The sequence below is a fragment of the Coturnix japonica genome, chromosome 4, assembly GCF_054131305.1.
Source record: "Coturnix japonica strain WE chromosome 4, WE-NBRP24, whole genome shotgun sequence".
Lineage (NCBI taxonomy): Eukaryota > Metazoa > Chordata > Aves > Galliformes > Phasianidae > Coturnix > Coturnix japonica.
The window spans coordinates 425110-448025 of NC_140666.1; the positions used below are offsets into that span (position 1 = coordinate 425110).

At 42.7% G+C, this 22916-nt stretch overlaps 1 protein-coding gene and 1 pseudogene across 2 annotated transcripts; both read left to right on the forward strand.

The window, feature by feature from the left end:
• Positions 1-615: 615 nt before the first annotated feature.
• Positions 616-19065, forward strand: LOC146760892 (nuclear pore complex protein Nup153-like; annotated as a pseudogene). Its single transcript, XR_014945595.1, has 15 exons — positions 616-829; positions 3165-3413; positions 4044-4183; positions 4266-4394; positions 6027-6140; positions 6254-6361; positions 7489-7635; positions 8587-8671; positions 11350-11679; positions 12589-12781; positions 13285-14124; positions 15651-16019; positions 17332-17595; positions 18148-18307; positions 18851-19065. The product of XR_014945595.1 is annotated as a nuclear pore complex protein Nup153-like (transcript).
• Positions 19066-19208: 143 nt separating this feature from the next.
• Positions 19209-22525, forward strand: LOC146760893 (uncharacterized). Its single transcript, XM_085544367.1, has 2 exons — positions 19209-19892; positions 20311-22525. The coding sequence occupies exons 1-2, from the start codon at positions 19248-19250 to the stop codon at positions 21976-21978; spliced, it is 2313 nt and encodes a 770-aa protein (XP_085400493.1). The 5' UTR covers positions 19209-19247; the 3' UTR covers positions 21979-22525.
• The last annotated feature ends 391 nt before the right edge of the window (positions 22526-22916 follow it).

The window sequence follows — 22916 nt, forward strand, 5'->3', positions numbered from 1 at the left end:
TGTTGGTACAGAACCAGCCAAAACCTGGATGTACCCGTTAGCAACAGATTTTTGTTGCTGAATTCCATTCACTCTTGTGTCACTTCTTGGTTTTCAGTGTTGGAGTTGCTGAGTCAGCCTTCATGTTTGCTTGTAGTGTAAGGAGCCAAGCAGCTCCATGGTTGTCAGCAGTGCGAGAAGGAGTGCTGCAAGTGATTGTCTGCCTGTGGTTGAGATTTGACAGAAAGGGATGCTAAAGTTTTCAGGGAACGATAGCAGATACAATGATCCTCACTATCACTGCAGATAACTGCTGAGCTTCTGTTTTAGGTGGTTTCCAATGGAGTGTGTGGAGGAAGAGTTGTGAAACAAGTATGTAGATGAGGAGTTATGTAGAAATAGTTTCCTGGTGGCCTTGTGAATTGACTCTGATGGAAGCTTCGAAACTTTGAATATTAATAGTTAGTCAGAAATTAATATTAGGGAAATTTTAGGCATCCCAGAAGCATAGCAATCCTACACTTAGGATCAAACTCTTGCATCTTACTCTTGTCTTTGAGGTTTGTGGAAGATTGTATCCCAGCATATGCTGTTGTCTGTTTCTGTAATTAAAGAAGCATTTCTTCTTTCAAGCAGGAAATCATTAGCAGAATGACGGAGTCGGTGAAAAACATTGTACCAGGATGGCTACAGAAGTATTTTAATAAATGTGAAGATGAATGTGCAGATAAAAATGAATCTACAAACCAGGAAGAGAATCCAGTAAATTATCATCACGATTGTGGAGATGAAGATACCATAATGACTGATGGGAGAGTCATGCCTGAACCAGTAGGAATTAACCTGGAAGGTATGTGAAAAATCATGTAGTGTTCTGGTTATTTCTGTTTCCTCACAGATTTCTGGTTTCAAATCTAAATAACCAAAGGAATTTGCTAAGAGGGTTTTTGATGTAATTAAAATCAGCCCCTCCTCCGCAAGTTAACAAAAAAACCACCCAAACCTCAAAACAACAGTTTGTGAAACTGTCTCTTAGCTTTAAACTGTAAATAGAGTTGTAAAGCACGGAACTTACAACTCTTGGAAGCCGTCCGTTGACTTCATGTACTCTATTAGTCAGGGAGGAAACGTTGAAAATACTCACAAGTGTGCTAAATTGTATTTTCTGTTTTATTTTTTAGAAGACCTGTTAGACTTTGTCTAACTGCCTTAGGCAGTTAAAAACATTAATTTGTTTTGAAGTCCTGGAAACAAAAAGTAGATTCCAGAATGGCAGAGGAAACATTTCTTCTCATGTCTTGATTTTTAAAATTTTATTTATTTTTTTATTTGTTTATTACTTTTTGGACTTTGATCGATTTAGTAAAGCTCCTTGTTAGCTTAATAGCGAGCTGAGGAACTCATGCATGTGATATATTACATTATTTTTAGAATATTCAATAAAATTAAGATATGTGTTAGTATCTAGGCTGTTGTCTTTGAAAAGATATTTGGACTCTTGGCAGAGACTTGCAGCCTCTGTACTATGTTAAAAATTCATCTTTGTTTTAAATCAGGTTCCTCCCACTGGTTCTGTAGTCGTGCTGTGTGAATTTGCGTGTGCTTTCAGTTGGGTTCCTCTTTGATAGCTGTTGGGGGAACTTATCTTTTAATAAGGAAAGTAGTTTAGTCTGAGCATGTAAAGGTAATCGTAGATAATGTGGAAAGTCGGTTGCTTCTGTTGTCAGAGTCAAAAACAATGAGGAAGTATCTTTGCCTCCAATGCCATGTAATTGTAAACAATGGTACTCAGCACTGGTGAGGCCACATCTTGATACTGTGTTCAGTTTTGGGCTCCTCGCTACAAGAAAGACATCAAGGCCCTGGAACACATCCGGAGAAGGGCAACAAAACTGGTGAGGGGTCTGGAGCACAAGTTTTATGTGGAGCAGCTCAGGGAGCTGGGATTGTTTAGCCTGGAGAAGAGGAGGTTCAGGGGAGACCTCATTGCACTCTACAACTTCCTGAAGGGAGGTTGTGATGAGGAGGGGTTTGGCCTCTTCTCCCAGGTGACAAACAGGACCTGAGGAAATAAGTATGAATAAAGGAATAGATAATGTCTTCATGACTGAGGAGCGTGTGTTGGCTTTTCTACAGGACTGTGTGAAAGGACCTTTTAGTAAGAACAGCTGCACAGCAAACTTATTAAGTCCAGAATATCGGAAGCAGGTGGACCGTGTGGGACCTCTGCTAGCTTATGTTGCTGTCTGTGTATGTTACTTGCTATATTTCAGTTTTTTGTTTAAGATTAGTTATTACTGCAATTTTAGAAATATGTATTTCTTCAGCTCTGAGATACCTACGTGCTACAGCATGTATTCCTTGCTTGGCCAATAAACTGTCAAGCAATACTGTCCTCATAATCTGCTAATGTTTCAGAGAACTGATTAGTGCTACAGCAGTAGTAATGAGGATTGAACTAGCTAGTTTAAGCTTCAGTGCAAGTATCAAGGGGAGAGCGGCTCAGAATCTTTTGAATTCCCAGGATTCCTGAGAGAGTGATATTTATTAGTAGTCCTGTTCATTCAGCAACTTGGAGCTGTGAGGCCACCCCCTCCAGGCCACTGGCAGTGTTTGTTGACCCTTTGGTTCCAGAGGAAAACATGCTTACTTGTTTCTTGACTTAAAATCTCCAAAGTTTATGGATAGGAGATAATGTTTACATGTGGCATGACCTGATTTGTAGATTTGTTTGGAAAGGAAAAATAAAAAGTACTGCAAACATTCATGTTGTATTCAAACTAATGTACTGAGATTATGTAAATGGCAGTGTTGTCTGCAATTTGCTGCATGGTCTCAAATTTTGGAAAGTTTATTGCAAGCTTTTCATGCAAGAGGAAGGAGTCTGCATGTTTGATTTAGTTAAAGATCCAGTGTTGAAGTACTTGAGCATGAAGTCAGGGCCCGGTGTTGTAAAGCCCCGTAATCAACTTCTTCTTAATGTGATATTAATACTCAGAATTGCAAGTAGTGTTGCTGTTATAGTCACACAGTTGAAACTCTATCTGGATGAGGAAGAAGTTAAATTTGGCTTCTCTATTTTTGTGCTTAGATCTTGGCAATAGCTTGACTGTTGATAGAAAACAGATTTTGGCTTCTATGAGCTCGTCTATAGGAAAGCTAATCGTCTCCCTGTTTGTATTTAGAACCATCCACGAGTAGATCAGCATTGAACTGTTCAGCTGTATTAACGAGGCCCTCTCTTCATCGGGACCATTTGAACTGTAACATGTCAGATTCCACTGTGCCACCCTGTCAGCCCTCTACATCTTCTTCACTTGGCATTGGCAATCCTGGACTGTCTCTAGTAAAAGAAATAAAAGATTCTACCTCTCAGCACGATGATGATAACATCGCAACAACTAGTGGCTTCTCCTGTAGAGCATCTGAGAAAGGTAATTTTCCTATTTTTTTTAGGCTTTAGTGTAATTTTTACATCATGTGAAATACTTTGCATCCATTCATATTCCTCATCAACTTAGTAAATAAGTGAATGTCAACTTTGGAAGTGAGAATTGCATTTTATTTTTAGTGTTTTAGAAGTATTTGTTTCAGTCAACGTTTTAATGTAACTGTGTTCAGAAGTGCATTATGAGACCTTGGTATTACAAAAAAAATCAGTTCTGATTTACCCACTCTCAGCTAGTTGTATGTAAATATTGAACTGGGATGGTAGCAAGTGAAAGTGAATTGCTTTAGCTCAACAACTAGGTTTATTGCTTAGAAGGAAGAGCTACTGTCCAACAGACAGCTAGTGAGTAACTACAGGTGACAAATGGCAATGCAGGTTGTTTTCTTGTGTTTCACAAAGAGCCGATAAAGGAACTATTCTGACTGTGCAAGTTTTGAGCTGCTTTTCTGGCCTTTCTTGAAAGAAGGCTTCAGCTGTCAGTGCTGCCGTGTTTTATGCCGAGTTCACTAAGAAATGATTTTTGTATTAAAGAGCTTAGGTCAGTGTGATCCTTAATAACGGGAGTTCTTTTTGTCCTCGAGGCTTTTATATCCAGTGTTTGTCTTTTTGGCAGATACCGCAGTTTCAAAAAATAATTCAGCACCACTGCTCTGGTCCACAGAAGCTGAAAGATCTCATTCCCTCACCCAACATTCTGCGTCTAGTTCAAAGAAACCTGCATTCAATTTATCTGCTTTTGGAGCTCTCTCTCCTGTAAGTACTGCACAGTATTTGTTTTAATCATTTGAAATGCATACCCATTTTACTGACCAGTTACCATGCTATGTTTCTATAGACGCTTGGAAACACTTCTGTCTTTAAGACACGCCAGCTTGGAGACTCTCCATTTTACCCTGGAAAGACCACTTATGGTGGAAGGGCTGCAGCTGCACGGCAGACAAAAGTGCAAGCTGCTCCTTATCAGGTAAGAGAAAAACAGTGTGGTAAGAAATTGTGGTTGAAATATTAAAGTAGCACTGTAGCTTTGAGAGGGGAGCCAAGAATGTGGCAACAGCTCCTATTCTTCCCTCTTTGCCTACAAGAGTAGAAGTTTAAATGGCAATTGTTATTCAAATTATTTTAATGGTTATTATGTAAGTATTTGTTGGAATGAAGGAGAATGACTGTTAAAGCTAGATGTTTGTAGTTGGGATTTCCTCTGTTAAGTCTTTAAAAATATTCCATTTGAGTGCTGTTGTATACCTCTAACTGTATCACGTTAAAATAACGTCATGCAATTAGAACAATGACAGCACAACACTGAAAACTTGTGCTTATAGTAGCAAAAGCTGCAGTGGTCAGACCTGTCTGATATTTATCTGTAGAAATTACACAATCATATCTATGCTCATGCTATGAATAAATTGTATGAGGCTGTTAGCTCTTTACTGTATCTAGAATTAGCATTACAGATCCTTTGTTCTAATACTGAGAGGAGCATGCAGGACTAAATGCCAATCTCGAGGTGAACAGTAGCATTCTTTTTTCTTTTAATGTTTCGCACTGTTCTTGAAGAGAGTTATTTGCCCATAAGAGTTCTTGGTGTTCTGAAATGAAGCTGTAAATGAATGCTGACAACTCTTAATAGCTAGAGTGCAAGTTTCTGATGTATGGGAAACCTTGAAAACTTGTTTTTAAAACTTCCTGAAAGCTGGGAGCCCTCTATGATCAGTTATTTAAACTTTTTGCAGTGTAACTGTAGGTTATACTGAAAATAGGAACCAAAATATTAGGCTTTTAAAGGAGACAGTAGCTTACTTATTCCTGTATGCTGTGGATTACAGCAACATACTGAGGAGAGTCCAGAAGGCCACCAAGGTGATGAGGGGTTTGGAACACCTCTCTTGTGGGAAGAGGCTGAGAGAGCCGGGCCTGTTTAGGGAGATCTCATCAGTGTCTGTAAATCCTTGAAGAGTGGATGCCAAAAGGGTGAAGCACTGGTCTCTTTTCAGTGTTGCCTAGTGCTGGGACAGGAGTCATTGGGCACAAACTGGAACACTGGAGGTTCCATGTAGATACCAGGAAGCACTTCTGTGCTGTGCAGGTGATGGAACATTGATACAGGCTATTCAGAGGCTGTCGAGTCTCTTCCTTGGAGGTCTCCCTAAGATGTCTGGATGCAGGCAAGAGAGAAGTAGAACTAAAAACTCCTGGTTGTGGTTATATACACTGATTTAAAGATGGTATTGTACCATCATGAAACTCCTGAGGTCTGTGTTGTTAGTGAAAGCGCTGTCTGGATCACAAGCCTTTGCTTCAGTTCAGTTTTCCTAATTACTGCTTCAGAGACACCGGCAGTCATAACATCTTCCATCTTTACTTTCTACACATATGGGCTTCTTGTTTTTGTTTTATCCCGTGTGCAAGATGTATTGGAGACACAGTTAAACTGCTATAACTCAGAATGTTTTTTCATTGTCTTGAGCTCCCAGCGAATGCGTTTTTCTCTGTCATCGGAGAATATTGGTTATATTGTTCGTGTAGCCTGGGGCCATAAAATACACGTGTGTTTAACTCAAAATTGAACAGCATGACAATTACAATGTTGTTTTTTCAGACACCAGTAAGGCAAATGAAAGCTAAACAAGCAAACGTGCAATCCTATCGTGTGATGAGTTCCACAGCACGGCGCATCCTGCAGTCACTAGAGAAGATGTCAAGTCCTCTGGCAGTAAGCAGCACTCCTTTTAATATATTAGTAAAACTTAGTAGATGTGCCAGTAAAGAATGAAAGTCTTCCCTATGTTGAGCCCTGTTTAATTTATTGCATTATTTTTTCCACAGGATGCTAGAAGAATTCCAGATTTTGTGCAGGCTTCTCTGTTGATTCAAGCACAGAAAAAGAATACTTCTGTTTACTGTCACCATCCAGATAACGAGAAAGAAAACTGTTAATTTCTGTCCTTTATACAATCCCTTGATCGGTGTATAATTAAGTTTACAATCACTTCAGAGTTTCCAAACATCTGAGACTTCCTGCACCTTCTTTTTGCCGTGTGCTAAATTGCAAGATTATTGAAAATAAAGTACAGCTTGTTACCCAATTAACTGCAAGCAAATCTGGTGTGAATTCTCAGTCAAATTGTAGAACCACACCTGTGATAAGGCATTAAGAAAGATCTGCCAAATTTGCAACAGGGAGCTTGAAGTTGTCAGGCAGTAAACGAATGTTGCACACAGCTGTCACTGGGTAAAAGGAGATAGACTGTCTGTTCACAATACTAGGATTCATAATATTTGGCAGGAGAAGCGTGGCCCGTGATGAAAACAATTATTTGTGAAGGACATGGCTCTCCGTTTTCCTGCTGAAGTGAGCGTGTGGTTGACAGAGCTCTTGTACGCTCAGGCAAAACTTTTGCAGTGGGTAGCAGTGATGTATGTGGCATTTCACTTATTTCAAGGATCTGCACCAGACAGAATAGCTCTTGGTGTACTGAACAGCTAACTGGGCAATACTTTGAACAGGGAAGTTAAAGTACTTTAAATCTATTTAGTACAAATCTAAAATGTTAGATGACATATTAGTGAATGAGATTAATTTAATATTATTTGACAACATTTTTTACTTTTTGCTCTACTGTTTGTTTGGCTCTGTAGGAGGAAAATCTATGTAGTATGTAGCTCAGAAGGCCCTATCAGTTGCTTAATGCTTTGAATGATAAATCAATGGGTTAAGCTAGTAAAAACTATCACAGTGTAGGCAGAGGAAAAGAGGGGAGTATTGTAGGAACATGAGTTATTTTGGTTATGGTAGTGTGAATTGTTTTGTCTATGAAACTAAGTGCCAAAGTTTGAAATGAGATTTAGTCAAGCTTTGGCTACTTCTATGTAGCTTCTGTGTAGCTTTCTGGACTTGATCTCTGGTTTTCTGGTGATTTCCCTCTGTGAGTTGAATGCATTTAGAGTTGAGTTCCAAGACTAATAGGATGTTCATAGTTCTGTAAATGTTTTCATCCATAAATATTGCAGTTAGTTTTGGTGCATGAAAGAATAAATTGATTATCGCTTCCCTTTCTAAGATGGAATCTCAGCATCCACCTGTTCAAAGAGCAGTGACACCAAAGACAATCTCTCTGTCAGGAGTTCTGGCCCGTTATGTCAAGCCATCTCTGACTCCATCTGCTGATTCTAGCAAAATTCACCAGAGAGTAGATACAAAGCACAAAGTAAGTAAATTTTGCAGCCCTTACCTGCCTGGAATGTTTCTGACCAATTCCTATACCGAGATGTTCTTTCTTTGCAGAGTGTACTGCTAGTACATTTGGGATATGCATTAAAACTGTAGGAACTACTGAGAAATAGGTTGAGTTTTTCTGGATTTAATTACATTTTTGGAATGATTAAGTGGCTTGTGGTTGTTTCACAATGTAACGATGTACTGTAGGATCAGGTTGTTTTCAGTGAAAGAATATTAAAAGACAGAAGCGACATTTTCCTTTTGTATCCTCCTGTACACAAAGTTTTCTTTATGTTTTTCTTTCTGAAAAACCACCGCATTCCCAGTATTGGTCTGAGTGTAAAAATAGCCCGGTGTTAAATCTGTGGACCTTATAGGGAAGAGATGAAAGTGGACGGTCATTTCTGATTAATTACTGCTTTGAAACCTCTCAATCTCTGTATCATTTAGCCAGCATAATCTTTCTTTAGAAGAGTTCTAAAAAAGAGCATAGCTGCAACTGCTTGGGTTTTTTTGGGGAGGGAAGGTTGTACTGTTCTGTTTTGTTCTTTGATAAATGATATAACTGAAGCCCTTTTTAAGGGTCGGTAAACTAGCACTAGCTTTATTAACAACTTGATTTGATTCCCTACCATGCAATACTATTATCGTTATGTTTTGTTTAATTATGTTCTTTGGTAGAGAGTTTGACAGATGTGGTGAACTGTTCTGTCAGTTCATCCTCGATGCAAAGAGAAGCAGCAGTACTTGTTTTAGCCCCCAAATGTAGCTGAGCTGTACCTAGAATACTGAATTAGGGAACGAGATTTATTAGCTAGAGGTGTATTTAGTGGTATAAATTAAAAAGCTAGCAAACAAAAATACAAAAAAACAATACGAGTCATTGTCTTTACTTTGCATATAGTATATATCTTCAGCTAAATCTTGAAATAATTTGCAGGAAATGAAAGAGAAGAGTTTGCCTGAAGAACAGCGTGTAGAACCATCTGAAAGGTATGACAGATCTATTAATTTAAGACTAACTTGTATGAAGAAAACTGTCTCCTTTGTCACTATGTTCTGCCTGTATGTCTCTTAGAAAACGCAGTAACAGTTCTCAGTAATGGGAACAAGAATTCTGTATTTTGAGAGCTGTAAAGTCTAAATCACATTTGAAGATCAATATAAGTTTGAAAAAAAAAATTTGTTTTTAAGATTAGAAGGAAGATAAACAAGAAGAAAATTAGATTATCGGCGATGTATCAGAAATGATTTCTTTCCCATGTCTATATCCTTAGTAGGATAGGAAGATTGGAAACAAGGTATGTCATTGTAGTGGAAATGCTAAGTCAAAGCCTGAAGCAGTGATTGAGCACCTGATGGGGGAGGCAGGGCCAACCCAGGTGAGCTCAGGTACCTGCAGTGCACCTCAGTGACCAGAAGGAGTGTGGAGCCAGACCTTATTTAAGGGTTGGCAGTGGAGGTGAGGGTATCTTGCTGGAGATCCCTGCCTGCCTGAGGCCTTCCAAGGGCAAGCAGCTTTTTTACTTTGTTTCTACATCCATGGCTGCTGCATTTGGGATTATCTTCACTTTCTGTAGCCTAGAACTTAGCTACCCTGCTGTCATTGCTGTGTTTTCCATTGCACTGTAGCATTATAGTTACGATGCTGTATCTGCAGAAAGAGTATTTGCTATTGGAGGCCTTTTTTTCTTTAGGAAGTAAAGACAGTTTAGTTTTCACTTCAATGAAGTCTACAGTGTAAGAAATTTCACTTTGGCAGATATTCTGTAGTTTATCAGTTTACTTATTGGCAATGGAACCATTTATCCATCTTGATATTCTCTGGAGTAAGACCTATTAGTTTTAGTTAGGATGAGAACCCGGAGCTTTACAGAACCTTTTGAGGCCAAGTGCCAGCTTGTTCCTAAAACGAAGTTCTCAGGGAGTTAACAGTTGTAATTGTCCAGAGGAGATTGATCTGTACTATACTGCTTACTTGGTTTAGGTAGGTAGGATGAGTTCTCCAGATAACGTCAATAGCTTTCCTTTCTGGACTAATAGTTTGTTCTGTAAAGCTTGACTGAAGGCACTTTGCACTCTAAGGTTACCTTTTAGGGTGTGGATTTTTCTCTTCAAACAACAGTAACAGGGCTCTGTTCATCTGCCAAGCAATTCCAGTGTGGCCTGGGGCATTCTTTGGCTCATAATAAAAAACAAAACGAAACAACCAACAAAACAACACCTCAACGCTTTGATTTGGCATTTAAAAGTATGACTTCACAGCAGCTGCCTTGTCAGGGGTGTGAGAGGTTGGCTTTAAGGTTTTGGTCTTAATGAAAAGAGGCGTTCAGTTTGACTTGTGGTTTCATTCCAAACAGCTCTGAATTGTCTTTTGTTGAAATCCATTCTACTCCTCCATGTAGAGATTCAGAATACATACTGCATTTTATTTTGTACGCAATGTTTATTGCACTATTGCAATTTTGCAGTGTCTTACTTTTTGTCCATAGAGTAGATAAGCTGGCATACTGGTTAAACTATTTTCAACCTACCAAGGGCTATTTGTTCTTTAAACTTGCCTGGTTGTGGGATGGATTTACTTGAAGCCTGACAAATGTCTTTGCCCCTTGAAGCTGATACGTGTTAAGAGAAAGAGGGATAACAGACTATTATATGCAGGCTATAGTTGTCTGTACAAATATCTATTTTGACATAAGACTTTTTTCAGAATTCTGATTGACTGACAGTTTGGTTTAGAGAAAAGCCTGAGCTTTATGGCCTTAGGGATCTGGCTTCCCCTCAACAGTTACAGTGCTAATCAAGCTGCTTTCAAGCGTCTGACAAGTTTAGACTGATTCTTTTCCTCAGTCTTCCAGAAACTGGACCTGGTGTCTTCCAATGTCAACTAATAGATTACTTTAACAACTGATTGGATAAGCATTGATATAATGATTTTTTTTTTTTTCCCAGGGATATTTCATTTTGTTGCCACAGTACTTCTGATGTTATTTCTTATTTCACTACTGGTTTGGGGTACGTTTTCTTCTCTTAACCACTTGCATTGGGAAATCTTTCTGGTTTTGATCTAGGCTTTCATAATAAACAGAGAAATGCCTTTGTATGCATTACAAAAAGGATCTGTGATCGTGTCTGAAAAGACTTCTGGAATGTTGGCATAGCCAAACACCTCTGCTGTTCCTGCTGATGGCCACATAAAAGCCTGAGCTGCTTCTCAAACTTCTTGCCGTCTTAAAGGCTTGCTCTGCTGTTGGCGGTGTTTCCCTTATGTGCATATGTGCACTTTTTGTGTATTTTCATGAGTTGTTCTTTTTATATCCTTGCAGAGTTAATGTTTATCACAGAACTGGAGAACCAGTCCACGTCTGGGCTAATTAAAAGAAACATTAGAAATATCAATATGAATCAGCTGTTCTATTTCAGGTCTTCTGGCTTAGTCATTATTTCCATATGGATGTTGCAACTTTATGTATGTCATTTTCCTTCCTGTTCTTTTTTAAAACTTGATTTTCTATATAGCAGTAATTGTATTTACCGGCATTTAGGAACTTTTGAAGTAGCTTAACTGTTTCTTCTGATTCTGATGAAGAGGTTTCATTTCAAGGACTAATGATGGCTACAATAGCTCAAAAAGAAATTGACAATTTTTTCTTATTTTTCTTTCCTTTTTTTTTTTTTTTTTTAAACCCCAACCCTCCTGTAGGGGTGTTGGGCTTCGGAGACAAATTCAAAGCAGCGCCTGGAACATGGGATTGTGATACTTGTCTGGTCCAGAACAAACCTGAAGCTACCAAATGTGTAGCATGTGAGACACCAAAGCCTGGAATGGGAGTGATGCCTACTCTGGCATTGCCAGTGACCACAGAGAGCTCGGTGACTGTGACATCCTCCTCTAGCAGCACTGACACCACTGTCAGTCTGGGCTTTGGAGACAAGTTTAAGAAGCCAAAAGGCTCTTGGGAATGTGCAACCTGCTTAGTATCAAATAAGGCAGAAGACAGCAAATGTGTAGCCTGTCAGTCTGAGAAACCAGGTATGGCCTTTTCTTCTTTTTTTAAGCTTGTGTTGTTTCCGTCTTATTCCATAACAAAAATCACAGACTAAAAATACCCAAACTGTGTGTATAAAACATGAGGGGCTTACCATTATCCTCCTGGTGCAGGGATCTGCATGGATATGTTATGTCTGTGAAGGGGAAGAGCATTGCAAGTAAGATGAGGATAAAATCTGCTGGGTATACCATGAAAGAGAGGACCCCGTCTTTATTGTTTCAAATACAAGGTATTTTCTTCTTCTACTCTTTTAAAAGTTGCCCTCAGTGATTTAAAACAGTTGGAGTGAAGATGTCACTGTGATGCTTTTGTGCCTTCTGGGTAACTGCTTCAATCCTCGTGCTTACAGAGCTAGAAGTTTTCTGCTGCAGCATCAAATGGCAACAATTCCCTTACAGGCGAGAAAAATCAGAAGGAAAGCAGTGTCTTTCAGGTCTCTTTTATGGAGGTTTCTGCTGCTCTTGATGACAGCGCAGCTTATGTGCTGAACAGAGCTGTGAGCCTGGGAGCTTTGAGTTCCTCTCTGGGCTTTTTTTGTTTCCTAACGGTATCGTTTTGAACATGTCTGACTTTGGAATTTGGAGATAAGCAAATCTGATGAATTTTCAGCTTCATGTCACTTTACTCTCATCATCAATTTATGTGTGCTAACATTGACGGTGGGTTACTTGTGCAAGCAGGAATTATTGTCATGATTTTAGTTGATAAGAATATCCACGAATTACATCTGAAATTGGCTGTGTTGCTGTATTATATGAGTTGCTGTTGTTGTTTTACTGTTGTGTTTGTCCGGTATGTAAACTAAAGAGCATTTGAGAGGTTCTGAAAAAAAAACCTTCACATTCACTTTGTAACTCAAGCAGAGTGTTTAATTATTGCTTATCTCCCAGGGAGTTCAGTGCCTGTGACCAGCAGCAGCAGCACGTCTGCATTTGCTGCTCCTTCTGGAGATCTCCTGGATTTAGACAAATTCAAGAAGCCTGAAGGGGGATTGTGAGGTCTGCTTGGTCCAAAACAAAGCAGAGGCCACCAAGTGTGTAGCCTGTGAGAGTGCGAAGCCAGGCACCAAAGCAGAGTTCAAAGGTAATACTTCATGATTGAAATGAGGATGCAGTTTGTTTTGCTTCGACTTCTTTTAAAGCTGAATTATTTTTTCCCTTAAAGCTATGGCAAATCTGTTCATTTTTTCCTGTAGGAATATTGTCTAGATAAGGTCACATGTGTACATTTCCACACGTTTTCCCAAGAATAAAAACATACACTTTTTAGTTTTTAATGACACGCATCATCTTCCATGATGTTCATTTGCAGTTTAGACAAGAAGTGTAATAATCATGTTATGTGCATTACATCCCATACCAGTACACATCTGAAAGCCAAGCTGCAGACAGAAAAATGCCACTGTGAAAAGGTTAATTTACAGAGATTTGTGAGGGAATTTTGTTTTCTGTTTCGATTTTAGGTTGATTTTAGTTGTTTGATTGGGAAGTCTGGGAATGGAACCACAGCTAAGTAGCTAAAGCCTTCATGTGCCACAGATGTTGTGACATAGGTTATAAGCTAAACGTTATTTCTCACTTCTGCAGGTTTTGATGCTCCTGCTGTGTCCACAAATGCTCCATTGCCATCATTTACATTTGGTGTTCAGTCGTCATCCTCTGATTCTCAAACATCGAGTGTCACAGAAAGTTTTAAATTTGGAGAACAAGGGGGCTTCAAGTTTGGCACTGCAGCTGAAACTGCATCTTCCAACTCTGCACCTGGGGGGTTCAAGTTTCCAAGCAGTTCAGGGAACTTTAAATTTGGAGTTTCATCCTCGGACTCTAAACCAGAAGAGAGTAAAAATGAAGAGAAAAGTAACAACTTTACCTTTGGCCTTCCATCTACAAGTAGTCCAGCTCCTTTAACATTTCAGTTTGGGACAGCAAGCATGGGACAGCAGGAAAAGAAAGAGCAACAACCCATACTGAGGGATTTCAGTTTTGGTTCAAGTTCTACTTCCATAACTACCAGTGAGAATAAAACTGGAGTCACTGGCTTCACTTTTGGAACTGTGGCAGAAAATGAAGTTGCATCAACTTCTTTTGCATTTAAGAAATCAGATGAGAAAAAGGACGAAACTCCTGCAGCAAAGAGAGGCTTCTCTTTTGGTAACGTGGAGTCGGCTCCTGCCTCGCAGTTTGTTTTGGGAAGGACAGAAGAGAAACAGGATTCTGTCAGTTCTGCTCCTCCGTTACTGTTTGGGAAGAAAGTTGAGAATGAAGAGTCAAAGGCACAACCTGTCTTTTCCGTTGGGCAGCCTGAACATACCAAAGAAGAAAGCACAGCAAAACCTATGTTCAACTTCAGCTTTGTTAAACCATCGGAGAAAGAAACTGAGCAGGCAAAGCCAACTTTTTCATTTGGGGCCCAAGCCAATACTTCAGGTAAGCAGAATATCTTTTGTCTTCAGTTGTCTAAGTCCCTCAGATGGTACCTCTGAAGTCATAAGTTACAGAATCTGTAGGAGTTGCTGGGTTCATGTACTGGAGCTTTAGAAAAAGCTTAATTACTCTGTGCAGTGTGATTTGTGTTCCAGTTGTTGACGTATAGACAATTAGTAGAATTCCTGTTTTGATTTCAGTGAGTTTTAAGACTAGGTTTAGACAAAAAATATATACATATTGTCACACATTAAGGAACCTGTATTGCATCCCACATGAGCATGGATGGTTTGTATGGTTTCTGTGCTAGCAGCATAGTTGGTGGTACAGTCTTTAGCGTGGTGACAGAGGCCTCATGCGATGGTTTTCATAGTGAAAGGGGATGTGAGGAGGTGTCTCATTCATGTGTTCTTGCAGCTGTCCTGCTGCAATTTACTGCCATGAAGGTGTGGAAATTGCTTAATAGGTACTGCACAGTTTTGTGCATCTTTAACCTTCTGAAAGAGCGGGCTGAAAGATTTTAGTAACAATTGCCATGTGGAAGAATTCTGATTCTGATTTCATGACTTATCAGCCATGGTTTGCAGAACAGCGTTCATTACTCACTTCTACTAACTTTGGAAGTTATAAGGGAAGGAACAGAGAGAATAAAAGCAACGCATGGGGTTATGGTTCTTATGATTGAGTTGAAGTTCTGGAGTTTAATTTAACCATGGAAATTTGATGAAACACCTTGTGTAAAAATGAGATTTTAACGAGCCTTCTTCAGCACAGTAGAGAGTCCCTTAAAAGTGGCATAGATGAAAAGGGTCCGTAACTTCTGGAAAAAACAGCAGTGGGAAATCAAGAACAGGGTCAGGTGTAATAATGAGGGAGCAGAAGCTTAGGGAAAGCTGAAGAACTGCATACTTTAAAAGATAACTTTAAATGTAAAATTGCACTCAGTACTTTGTGACAGTTCTGTAACAGGGGGCTGTTCTCTGTGGCTCCCAAAAGCAGGTCTTGAAAGTACTGAAGTACAGTGAGCTTAAGCCAAAAGAGTGAGGCTGCAGGATGATGGGCTTAGCCAGCTTTAGGGCTGTAGGCACAGGGCTGTAATTTCAGGAGAGGCTACAAAAGCAGCTGTACCACTGTGGGGGTTTTTTTTTTGCTGTGTTATTTAGCAAACTACAGAAGTGTTGCAGGTAATGCATGTTGTTCTTCTCAGAGCATCTGAAGAATAGTTTTGTTTGAAGAGCTGAGATGTACTGGTTCATTCTGGTTCCAGTTGTTATAGCCAGTGCTTGGTGTCCGTAACTACTAAAGCCTAGAACTGTGGTGGTGTCATCATTCTTCACAATTCTCCCATTCCTTTCATTGCACATGGCAGCGATCAGTGTATTAAACCTGGATTTTATGTAATCCACAGTAGCTGGATAATAGTTGAGACATCGTCCAGCATTTCTCCTTGTACAGTGGCTGGAACAGGGTCTCTCTGTTGCGCTTGGTTTGCCATTTTGCAGCGTTTTATGTTCTGTTCTCCCTCTCAGATCAAGGAGCAGCAAAGCCATCCTTCAGCTTCTTGAGCTCTAGTTCCTCCAGCGCAGCCGTACCTGCCACTTCAGCCAACAGCAGCAGCCTGTTTGGCAGCGTCACTTCTTCCTCCAACCCTGCACCAGTTCCCACTCCCTTTGTGTTTGGGCAAGCCAGCAACACTGTGAGCAGCACCGCTTTTGGCAATTCTGCAGAATCTACAGCATCTCAGTTATTTGGCTTCTCTCAAGAAAACAAACTCACCACCACATCTTCCACCACTGGTGCAGCAGTTAATCCATTTGTCTTCGGTTCAGGAGCCAACAGTAGCAATGCAGCAAGTTCTGGCTTTACCTTTGGAGCCACGGCCACATCGAGTTCAACAGGTACATTTAAGCAGGTGCTTTTGTTTTTGCTCTTAGATCACAAAAGTGGAGCAGGGAAAGAGTGTTTCCTGGAGAACAGGTAGGGAAAATGCGTGGAAATTGAGAAAAGTAGTGAATATTTACATCCAACAATATATAAACAGTGCTAATGCTTGGGGCTCAGGTCAAGTTTTGAGGCAGTCTGGGAAATACAGTTTAGGGATCAACTGGCTGTGGTGATATTTTGTGCATTGGATAATCCTTTACTGGCTTTCATTTGCATAGGAACTTGTCATTGTGAGAATGAATTTCCCTCTTCTCAGTATCAATCCAGTGCTGAAGGTTAAAAGTTAGTTATAACTTGAATTTTTCCCTCCCATACCTAAAACTCTTCGAGCGTTGTAAATAACATCAAGATTTGTACTATCCACCCTTCGCAAGTGTATATTACAAACACAGTATTGATATATGCAGCTGCTGCTTTGTAAAGCGTGACTTCTAATGAACATGATAGCCAGTCCTTCATTTTCTAGGTCTTCGTAATCTTCAAATCTTCATAAAAGTACTGGAATGCCTTTTAGTCCGTCTTAACTTCTGTTTTCCTTCCTGGAAAAACAATCAGCCATTCTGAGTTACGTTGCAGCAGTTGGTATTTTTATGTTGCGTGACGTCTGCTTAAATTGCATTTAGATTAATAGCGCTATTTAGAAGGTCTTTTTGCTCAGCAGATGTGTGTATGTTTGAAGTCACAGCTCAGTCCTGTATTTTTTTCTCATTATTTCTGCTGGCTATGCAGAACCAAAGCAGCTAATTGAATGAGCTTGTTTGCTATTATATGGAGAGACAGAATTATTCTGGTAGCTCAGTTAGGTCCCTGCAAGCCTGATGTGGTCTCCAGAAATTGATAATTGTAAACATTTGGATGAGGAAGGGGTGCAGTTGCTTATGAGAGGAAAGATTAGCGTTCTCCTCATTCTAATAGATCAGGAGCTGTGTTTTGAACGCTTAAAATAATACAAATAAGTGAGTGAGTGTTCTTTACCCGTGGTATAAATAAGTCTTAGTAATACAAATCAGCTTGTGCTATTTGTGGGAGCCTGCTTCTAGAGCATGAATGGCTAACAGTAATTTGAGTCTAGACAACCCGTGTTTGAGGTGTGCGTTGTCTGACTCCTTTAAGTATGCTGTTTTTCATGTAACTTACAAGAAAAGGTAGGATTCCTATCATGAATGAGGTGCTGTTTGTTGTTTTACCTACTTGGCTGCAAACATAAAGCTCTGTAACAAACAAAACAACTCAGCACATACTGAAATTTCTCTTCTTTTCCTTTAGGGTCATCCTCTACATTTGTCTTTGGGTCTGGGTCTTCAGCGCCTGCTGCTGGACCAGCATTTGGTGCCAGTCAGCTACCAGCATTTGGCCAGAGCCAGGGCCCTGGCCAGCCAAATGCTCCCACCTTTGGATCTTTGTCGACATCACTGTTTTCATCTGGCTCTCAGCCTGCGCCTTCTGCCTTCGGCTCTGTGACAAGCAGTACTGTGTTTGGACAGCAATCGAGCCAACAGCCAGGTTTTGGCTCCAGCGCCTCCAATGCTGGTGAGTGTTGACCATCCTTTTCGTTTCAGGTCTCAAAGAGAGCTTGGTTAGTCAGTGAGTTGGTTTCCATGAAGTGCAGCTGAAGTTTAGTGAATGAAATTACTTCTGCCTTTTGTACATACTCTACTGTAAGAATTGCCCTCCATAGAGGGAGTAGACACAGGGTTAAGTATTTTGCATCTGATTCCTTACTGCCGGAGAGGTACACTACCTTCACCAATAGGTTGTACATTGTTGTATATTGTGGTGCATGCAGCCATAGACTAATGGCAGTACAGGTAGCAGCAGACAGTTCCTTAGCAATTTGCCAGCAGTCTAAAAATCTCTTTATGATGCTCTACTGAAACAAATGACGTTGTCTAGGTGTTGTTCCTGTTGTAACTTAGCATTTCTGGTAAACCTCCCTCCCACCCCAAGCTGTGCCGCCTTGAGCAAGGTCTAAGCAATGTATGTTAGAGGTGGTGGGAGGAAGGAGGGGAGGACTTTCCTGGAAAGAACAAACTCAAATTTCAACTTTCTTATTCCCTTCTCCTTCTACCCCGTCTTTCTCAGGTCCCGTATTCCAGTTTGGGAGTAGTACTTCTAATTTCAACTTCACGAGTAACCCAGAAGTATTTACTTTTGGTGCAAATCCTCCTGCACCAGCAGCATCGGTACAACCTTCCAGCTCTTCAGGATTTTCATTCAGCCAACCTGCAACGTTTACAGTGGGGTAAGAGACCAAATCAGATTTTCACTTGAGCTTTTGGTACTATCTGTGGAGCGCAGGCAGCCTCTACTGATGTTAAATTGTGAGGTGCTCAGATGTACTTCGGAATTTATGTCTAAGGACAGCATCTCTCCTCGCTCTGTTAGTGTGACTGGCTAAGTAGGCAACGATGGCTTTATAGCAGCACAGCTCTCAGAAATATCATGCAGCCATGAGAAGTGTTCTTGAAAAATAAGATCTGAATTGAGCTGTTACGCTGCTGCTTACCTGCTGAATGAGAGAGATTTCATTGCTTTTGGTTTCTGGAACTCTCTTCCCGTTCATCATACGTTGTCTGTTGCCAGCTGCTGAGCAGTGAGCAGCCAGATTATAAAACAGTTGTTCTGGAATATCTGCTCAGTGCTGCTACTGAACTGTCAGCTAACAGTAGGGAACGTCAGCTGGGTTTAGACCGTCGTGAGACAGGTTAGTTTTACCCTACTGATGATGTGTCGTTGCGCTAACTCTGCGTTGTCCTAACTCTGTGCTACCGGTTTCTATTCATAGGACTAATGGAAAAAATATTTTCTCTGCCTCCGGATCTTCAGTTCCCGGTCGGAAGATAAAGACTGCAATTAGACGTAAAAAGTAATCGGCAGATTGGTAAAGCAACTTTCAAAGCAGCTGCTGCCCTGCATTGTTCAGTTGTTGGGATCGTACCTCGTGCTGGGTTAGCTGAAGTCAGATCTGCCTAAAGAAATATAAAACTTTGCTGCCCTTTCCTTCTCTCTCTGGTGTAGTTCATTTTGTAACAAGTAGAGTTGGCAACAGCGCCGTTCTCAAGCGAAACTATTTTAGAATCCAGCAAGTTACTTCTTTCACTGACTTGGCATGGTTCGGCTATAGAGATGAATATAGCCCGCACAATGAATGGCTTGTACAATACCTCTTCATCTGCACCACTATGTGCGCTCATCCTGTGCAGCAGGAGAAGAACAGCTGGGAGCTGGAGGTGCTGCAGGCCCAGCTGGAGGGCGAGCGGCTCCACTGCCAGGAGCTGCAGCGCCGCTGGGCTGCCGAGAGATGTGAACTGCAGAAGGCGGCAGAGCGGCAGCTGCAGCTGCTGACCGACCAACTGCGCTGTGCCTGGGAGAAGCAGCAGGCCCAGGAAGAGCAGCAGCTGAAGGAGTGGGTGCAGCGGCAGCGGGCGACGGGGACCCGGCAGCTGCTGCTCTGGAAAGAGGCCGAGCTGCGCGCGACAAAGGAGCAGCTGCAGCGTGATTGCGATGCAGCCCTGCGCCAGGCTCGGGAGCTGCAGCAGCAGCTGGCCAAGGTGCTGAGGAACCCCCCCAGCAGCGAGGCGGCCCATGCCCAGCTGCAGGACGTCCTCAGCAAGCTGCGCTGGGATGGTGAGCAGCCCGCCTGCATCCGCCACCTCCAGCGTCAGCTGGAGCTGGAGAGGAGGCTCTTCACCTTTTACATCGTGGGGAGCTGGGCATACATGCTCCGTAACGCAATGTCCTGCTCCCAGGAAAAACAGGGAGCTCTGCACCGCCACCGTGCAGAGCAGGGCTCCAGTCGACTTGCCGTGAAGGATGCTCATGTCCAGGTGAGATGACACACTGAGAGAGTGGGGATTGTTCAGCCTGGGGAGGGGAGGCTCTGGAGAAACCACAGAGCGGCCATCCAGTGCCTGAAGGAGAACTGGGGAAAGCTGGAGATGTACTGGTTGTAAGGGAGGGTAGTGATACAACAAAGGACAATGCCCTGAAAGTAGAAGAGGAGAGATCTGGATGAGATATAAGAAGACGGGACACCATGAGGGGGCAGAGGCGCTGGCACAGGCTGCCCAGAGAGGCTGTGGTTGCCACATGCCTGGCAGTGCCCCAGGCCAGGCTGGACGCACCTTTGGGCAACCTGACCTAGTGGAAGCTGTCCCTGCCCTTGGCATGGGCTTGGAACGGGAGAGTCTTGAAGGCCCCTTCCTACACAAACCATTCTGTTATTCTATGATTTTCTGGTTCTAGGTGCCAGAGACAGCCAAGGAAGACCTGGGGCTCCCGGGCAGCCGGCCCTCTCCCCGCCGGGGCCCGGCACAGCTCCCCACCTGCCCTGCGCAGCGGGAGGAGAAGAGGCAGGAGCTGAAGGCACTGCAGGCCCAGCTGGAGGGTGAGCGGCTCTGCTCCCAGGAGCTGCAGCGCCGCTGCGCTGCTGAGAGACGTGAGCGGCAGGAGGCGGCAGAGCGGGAGCGGCAGCTGCTGGCCAACAAACTGCGCTCCAAGTGGGAGCGGGTGCGGGTGTCAAAGCTGCAGCGCCTGCGGGAGCAGAGCCTGAGGCAGTGGCAAGCAGAGATCTGCCAACTGCTGCAGGAGAAGGAGGCCCAGCTGCGCCAGATGCAGGAGCTGCTGCAGAAGCGGCGCAACGACACCATCCGCCAGGCATGGCATCTGCAGCGGCAGCTGGTGGAGGTGCTGCTGAGGAGCGACAGCAGCAGAGCGGACCGCAGAATGCAGCAGGAAGTCCAGTGGCAGCTCTGCTGGAAGTCCCGTGCAGAGCAGGCCGTGGAGAGCAAGCGCCTCCAGTGTGAGCTGCAGGAGCAGAGAAGACGCTTCCTGCAGTACATCCTGGAGCACGTGGAGGGGCAGCCACGCGTCTTCTTCAACAGGGCCAGGGCCTGCCATTGGGCTGTAGCAGAGGTGGGTGTTCAGGCTACAGAGCAACAAGAGGCCTGCCCACCTGAGCGCAGGGAGCAGCAGGAGCAGAACACCCATCTGCTGAGTAAGCTGAAGGAGCTGCAGAGACGGTGCAGCCTCCTTGAAGAGAAAAGCAGAAGCTCTCAGCAGATGTGGGAGGAGGTGGAGTGGCTCAAGGACAAGATGCGTACGCTCTGCCTCCGTACCCAGCAGCTGCTGGAAATAGTCTGGCAGCTCAAGGAGGCCTCTTCCGCATCCAAAGACGCCACAGAGAAGGCAGAGGACATCAACCAGCTGCAGGGAAAGCATTTGGAAAAGGAGGCTGCAGAGCAACAAGAGGCCTGCCCACCTGAGCACAGAGAGCAGCAGGAGCAGAACACCCACCTGCTGAGGAAGCTGAAGGAGCTGCATAGACAGTGCAGCCTCCTTGGAGAGAAGTGCTGCCTGCTGAGGAGCAGAAGCTCTCAGCAGATGTGGGAGGAGGTAGAGCGGCTCAAGGACAAGACGCGTACGCTCTGCCTCCGTACCCAGCAGCTGTTGGAAAGAGTCCGGCAGCTCAAGGAGGCCTCTTCCACATCCAAAGAGGCCACAGAGAAGGCAGAGGACATCAACCAGCTGCAGGGACAGCATGTGGAAAAGGAGAATGAGACGGCCAAGGAAGACCCGGGGTTCCCAGGCAGCACAAGCAGCAAGCTGCTGGAGCAGTGCAGCTACCTCCAACAAGCCCTGAGCAACCTGGAGAGGCAGTGCCAGGCCCTGAAGGCCCAGAACCACCTGCTGAGAGACCTCCAGCAGGCTGACATCAAGCTTGGAGCGCTCAGCAAGCGTCTGGAGGAAAAATGCACACAGCTCCAGGAGATGGGGAAGAAGCTGAGGCTGCACAGAAATCCCAAACAGGAATGCCCCAATCCCCAGGAAAAGCCGGGGGAGTCAGAAGTGTGGCCAGTGGCAATCTGCATCTACATCTTCGCAGACCATCACCACCAAAACAAAGATTCTTAGCTCGTCACAGCTACAAAATCCTTATGAGGGCCCTAATGAGGACCCAGAAAACGAGCTTCCACTGACAGCTGGACAATACGTTTACATCTGTGGAGACATGGATGAGGATGGCTGGTTTCTGGGAGAGCTGACGGACGGCACAAGAGGACTGGTCCCTTCCAATCTGGTGGAAGAAGTTTCAGATGATGACCTGGATACCACCGTGCCTCCAGGGCTTCGTGATCTCCTGCTGGATACCGATGACGAAGAGAGACCAGGCAGCAGGAGCAGGGGCAGAAAGTGATGGTCACCATCCAGAAATCTGTGTCCGTGTGTTGGCTCAGCCTGGGGGATGCCGAGATTCCTCTCCATAAGACAGCAACATCCCATCAAGATTCCACCTTTCTGGATGAAGGCTACCTCATGCTCCATTTGATGTTCAAGTGGAGTGTGGTCCATCAGCAGGAAGGCCTTAAAAATTCATCCCTTGTAAGACTGAGAATTTATTACACTGGACTGGACTAAAACAACAAAAAACAACAAAAAACACCAAAACCACCAAAACAACTTTAAAAAAAATTATATTATACATTATTTATATATTATATATATTATAATATATGATTATATAATATATATTATAATATACATTATATACATTATATACATAATATATATAATATAATAAATACAATAATAAATTATATTATATTATATATATTATAATATTTAAAAAATACTAATAAAAATAACCAAACCCAAAAAGTGTGTCCAGTTTTCTTGTTTTTAGACTGTCTGCTTTTGTAAAGGTACAAGGAAAGGTAGAGGCTGAGGAAAGCCTCCAAAGTCTTTCTCAAGCACTCTACCTACAAGTATTAGAATCAAGAGAGAGAGGAATCATCACTGCTTGCCTCTGTTCCTGAGCCCTACAAACAGTCTGTCCCAAAGCAGCTGTTTGA

What these genes read in the sequence shown, in the direction of transcription:
- LOC146760893 (XM_085544367.1), top strand. Translation starts at nt 19,248, where the DNA reads ATGTGCGCTCATCCTGTGCAGCAGGAGAAGAACAGCTGGGAGCTGGAG. An exon ending in TGAAGGATGCTCATGTCCAG is followed by an intron (nt 19,893 to 20,310) that starts GTGAGATGACAC and finishes TTCTGGTTCTAG; the next exon opens with GTGCCAGAGACAGCCAAGGA.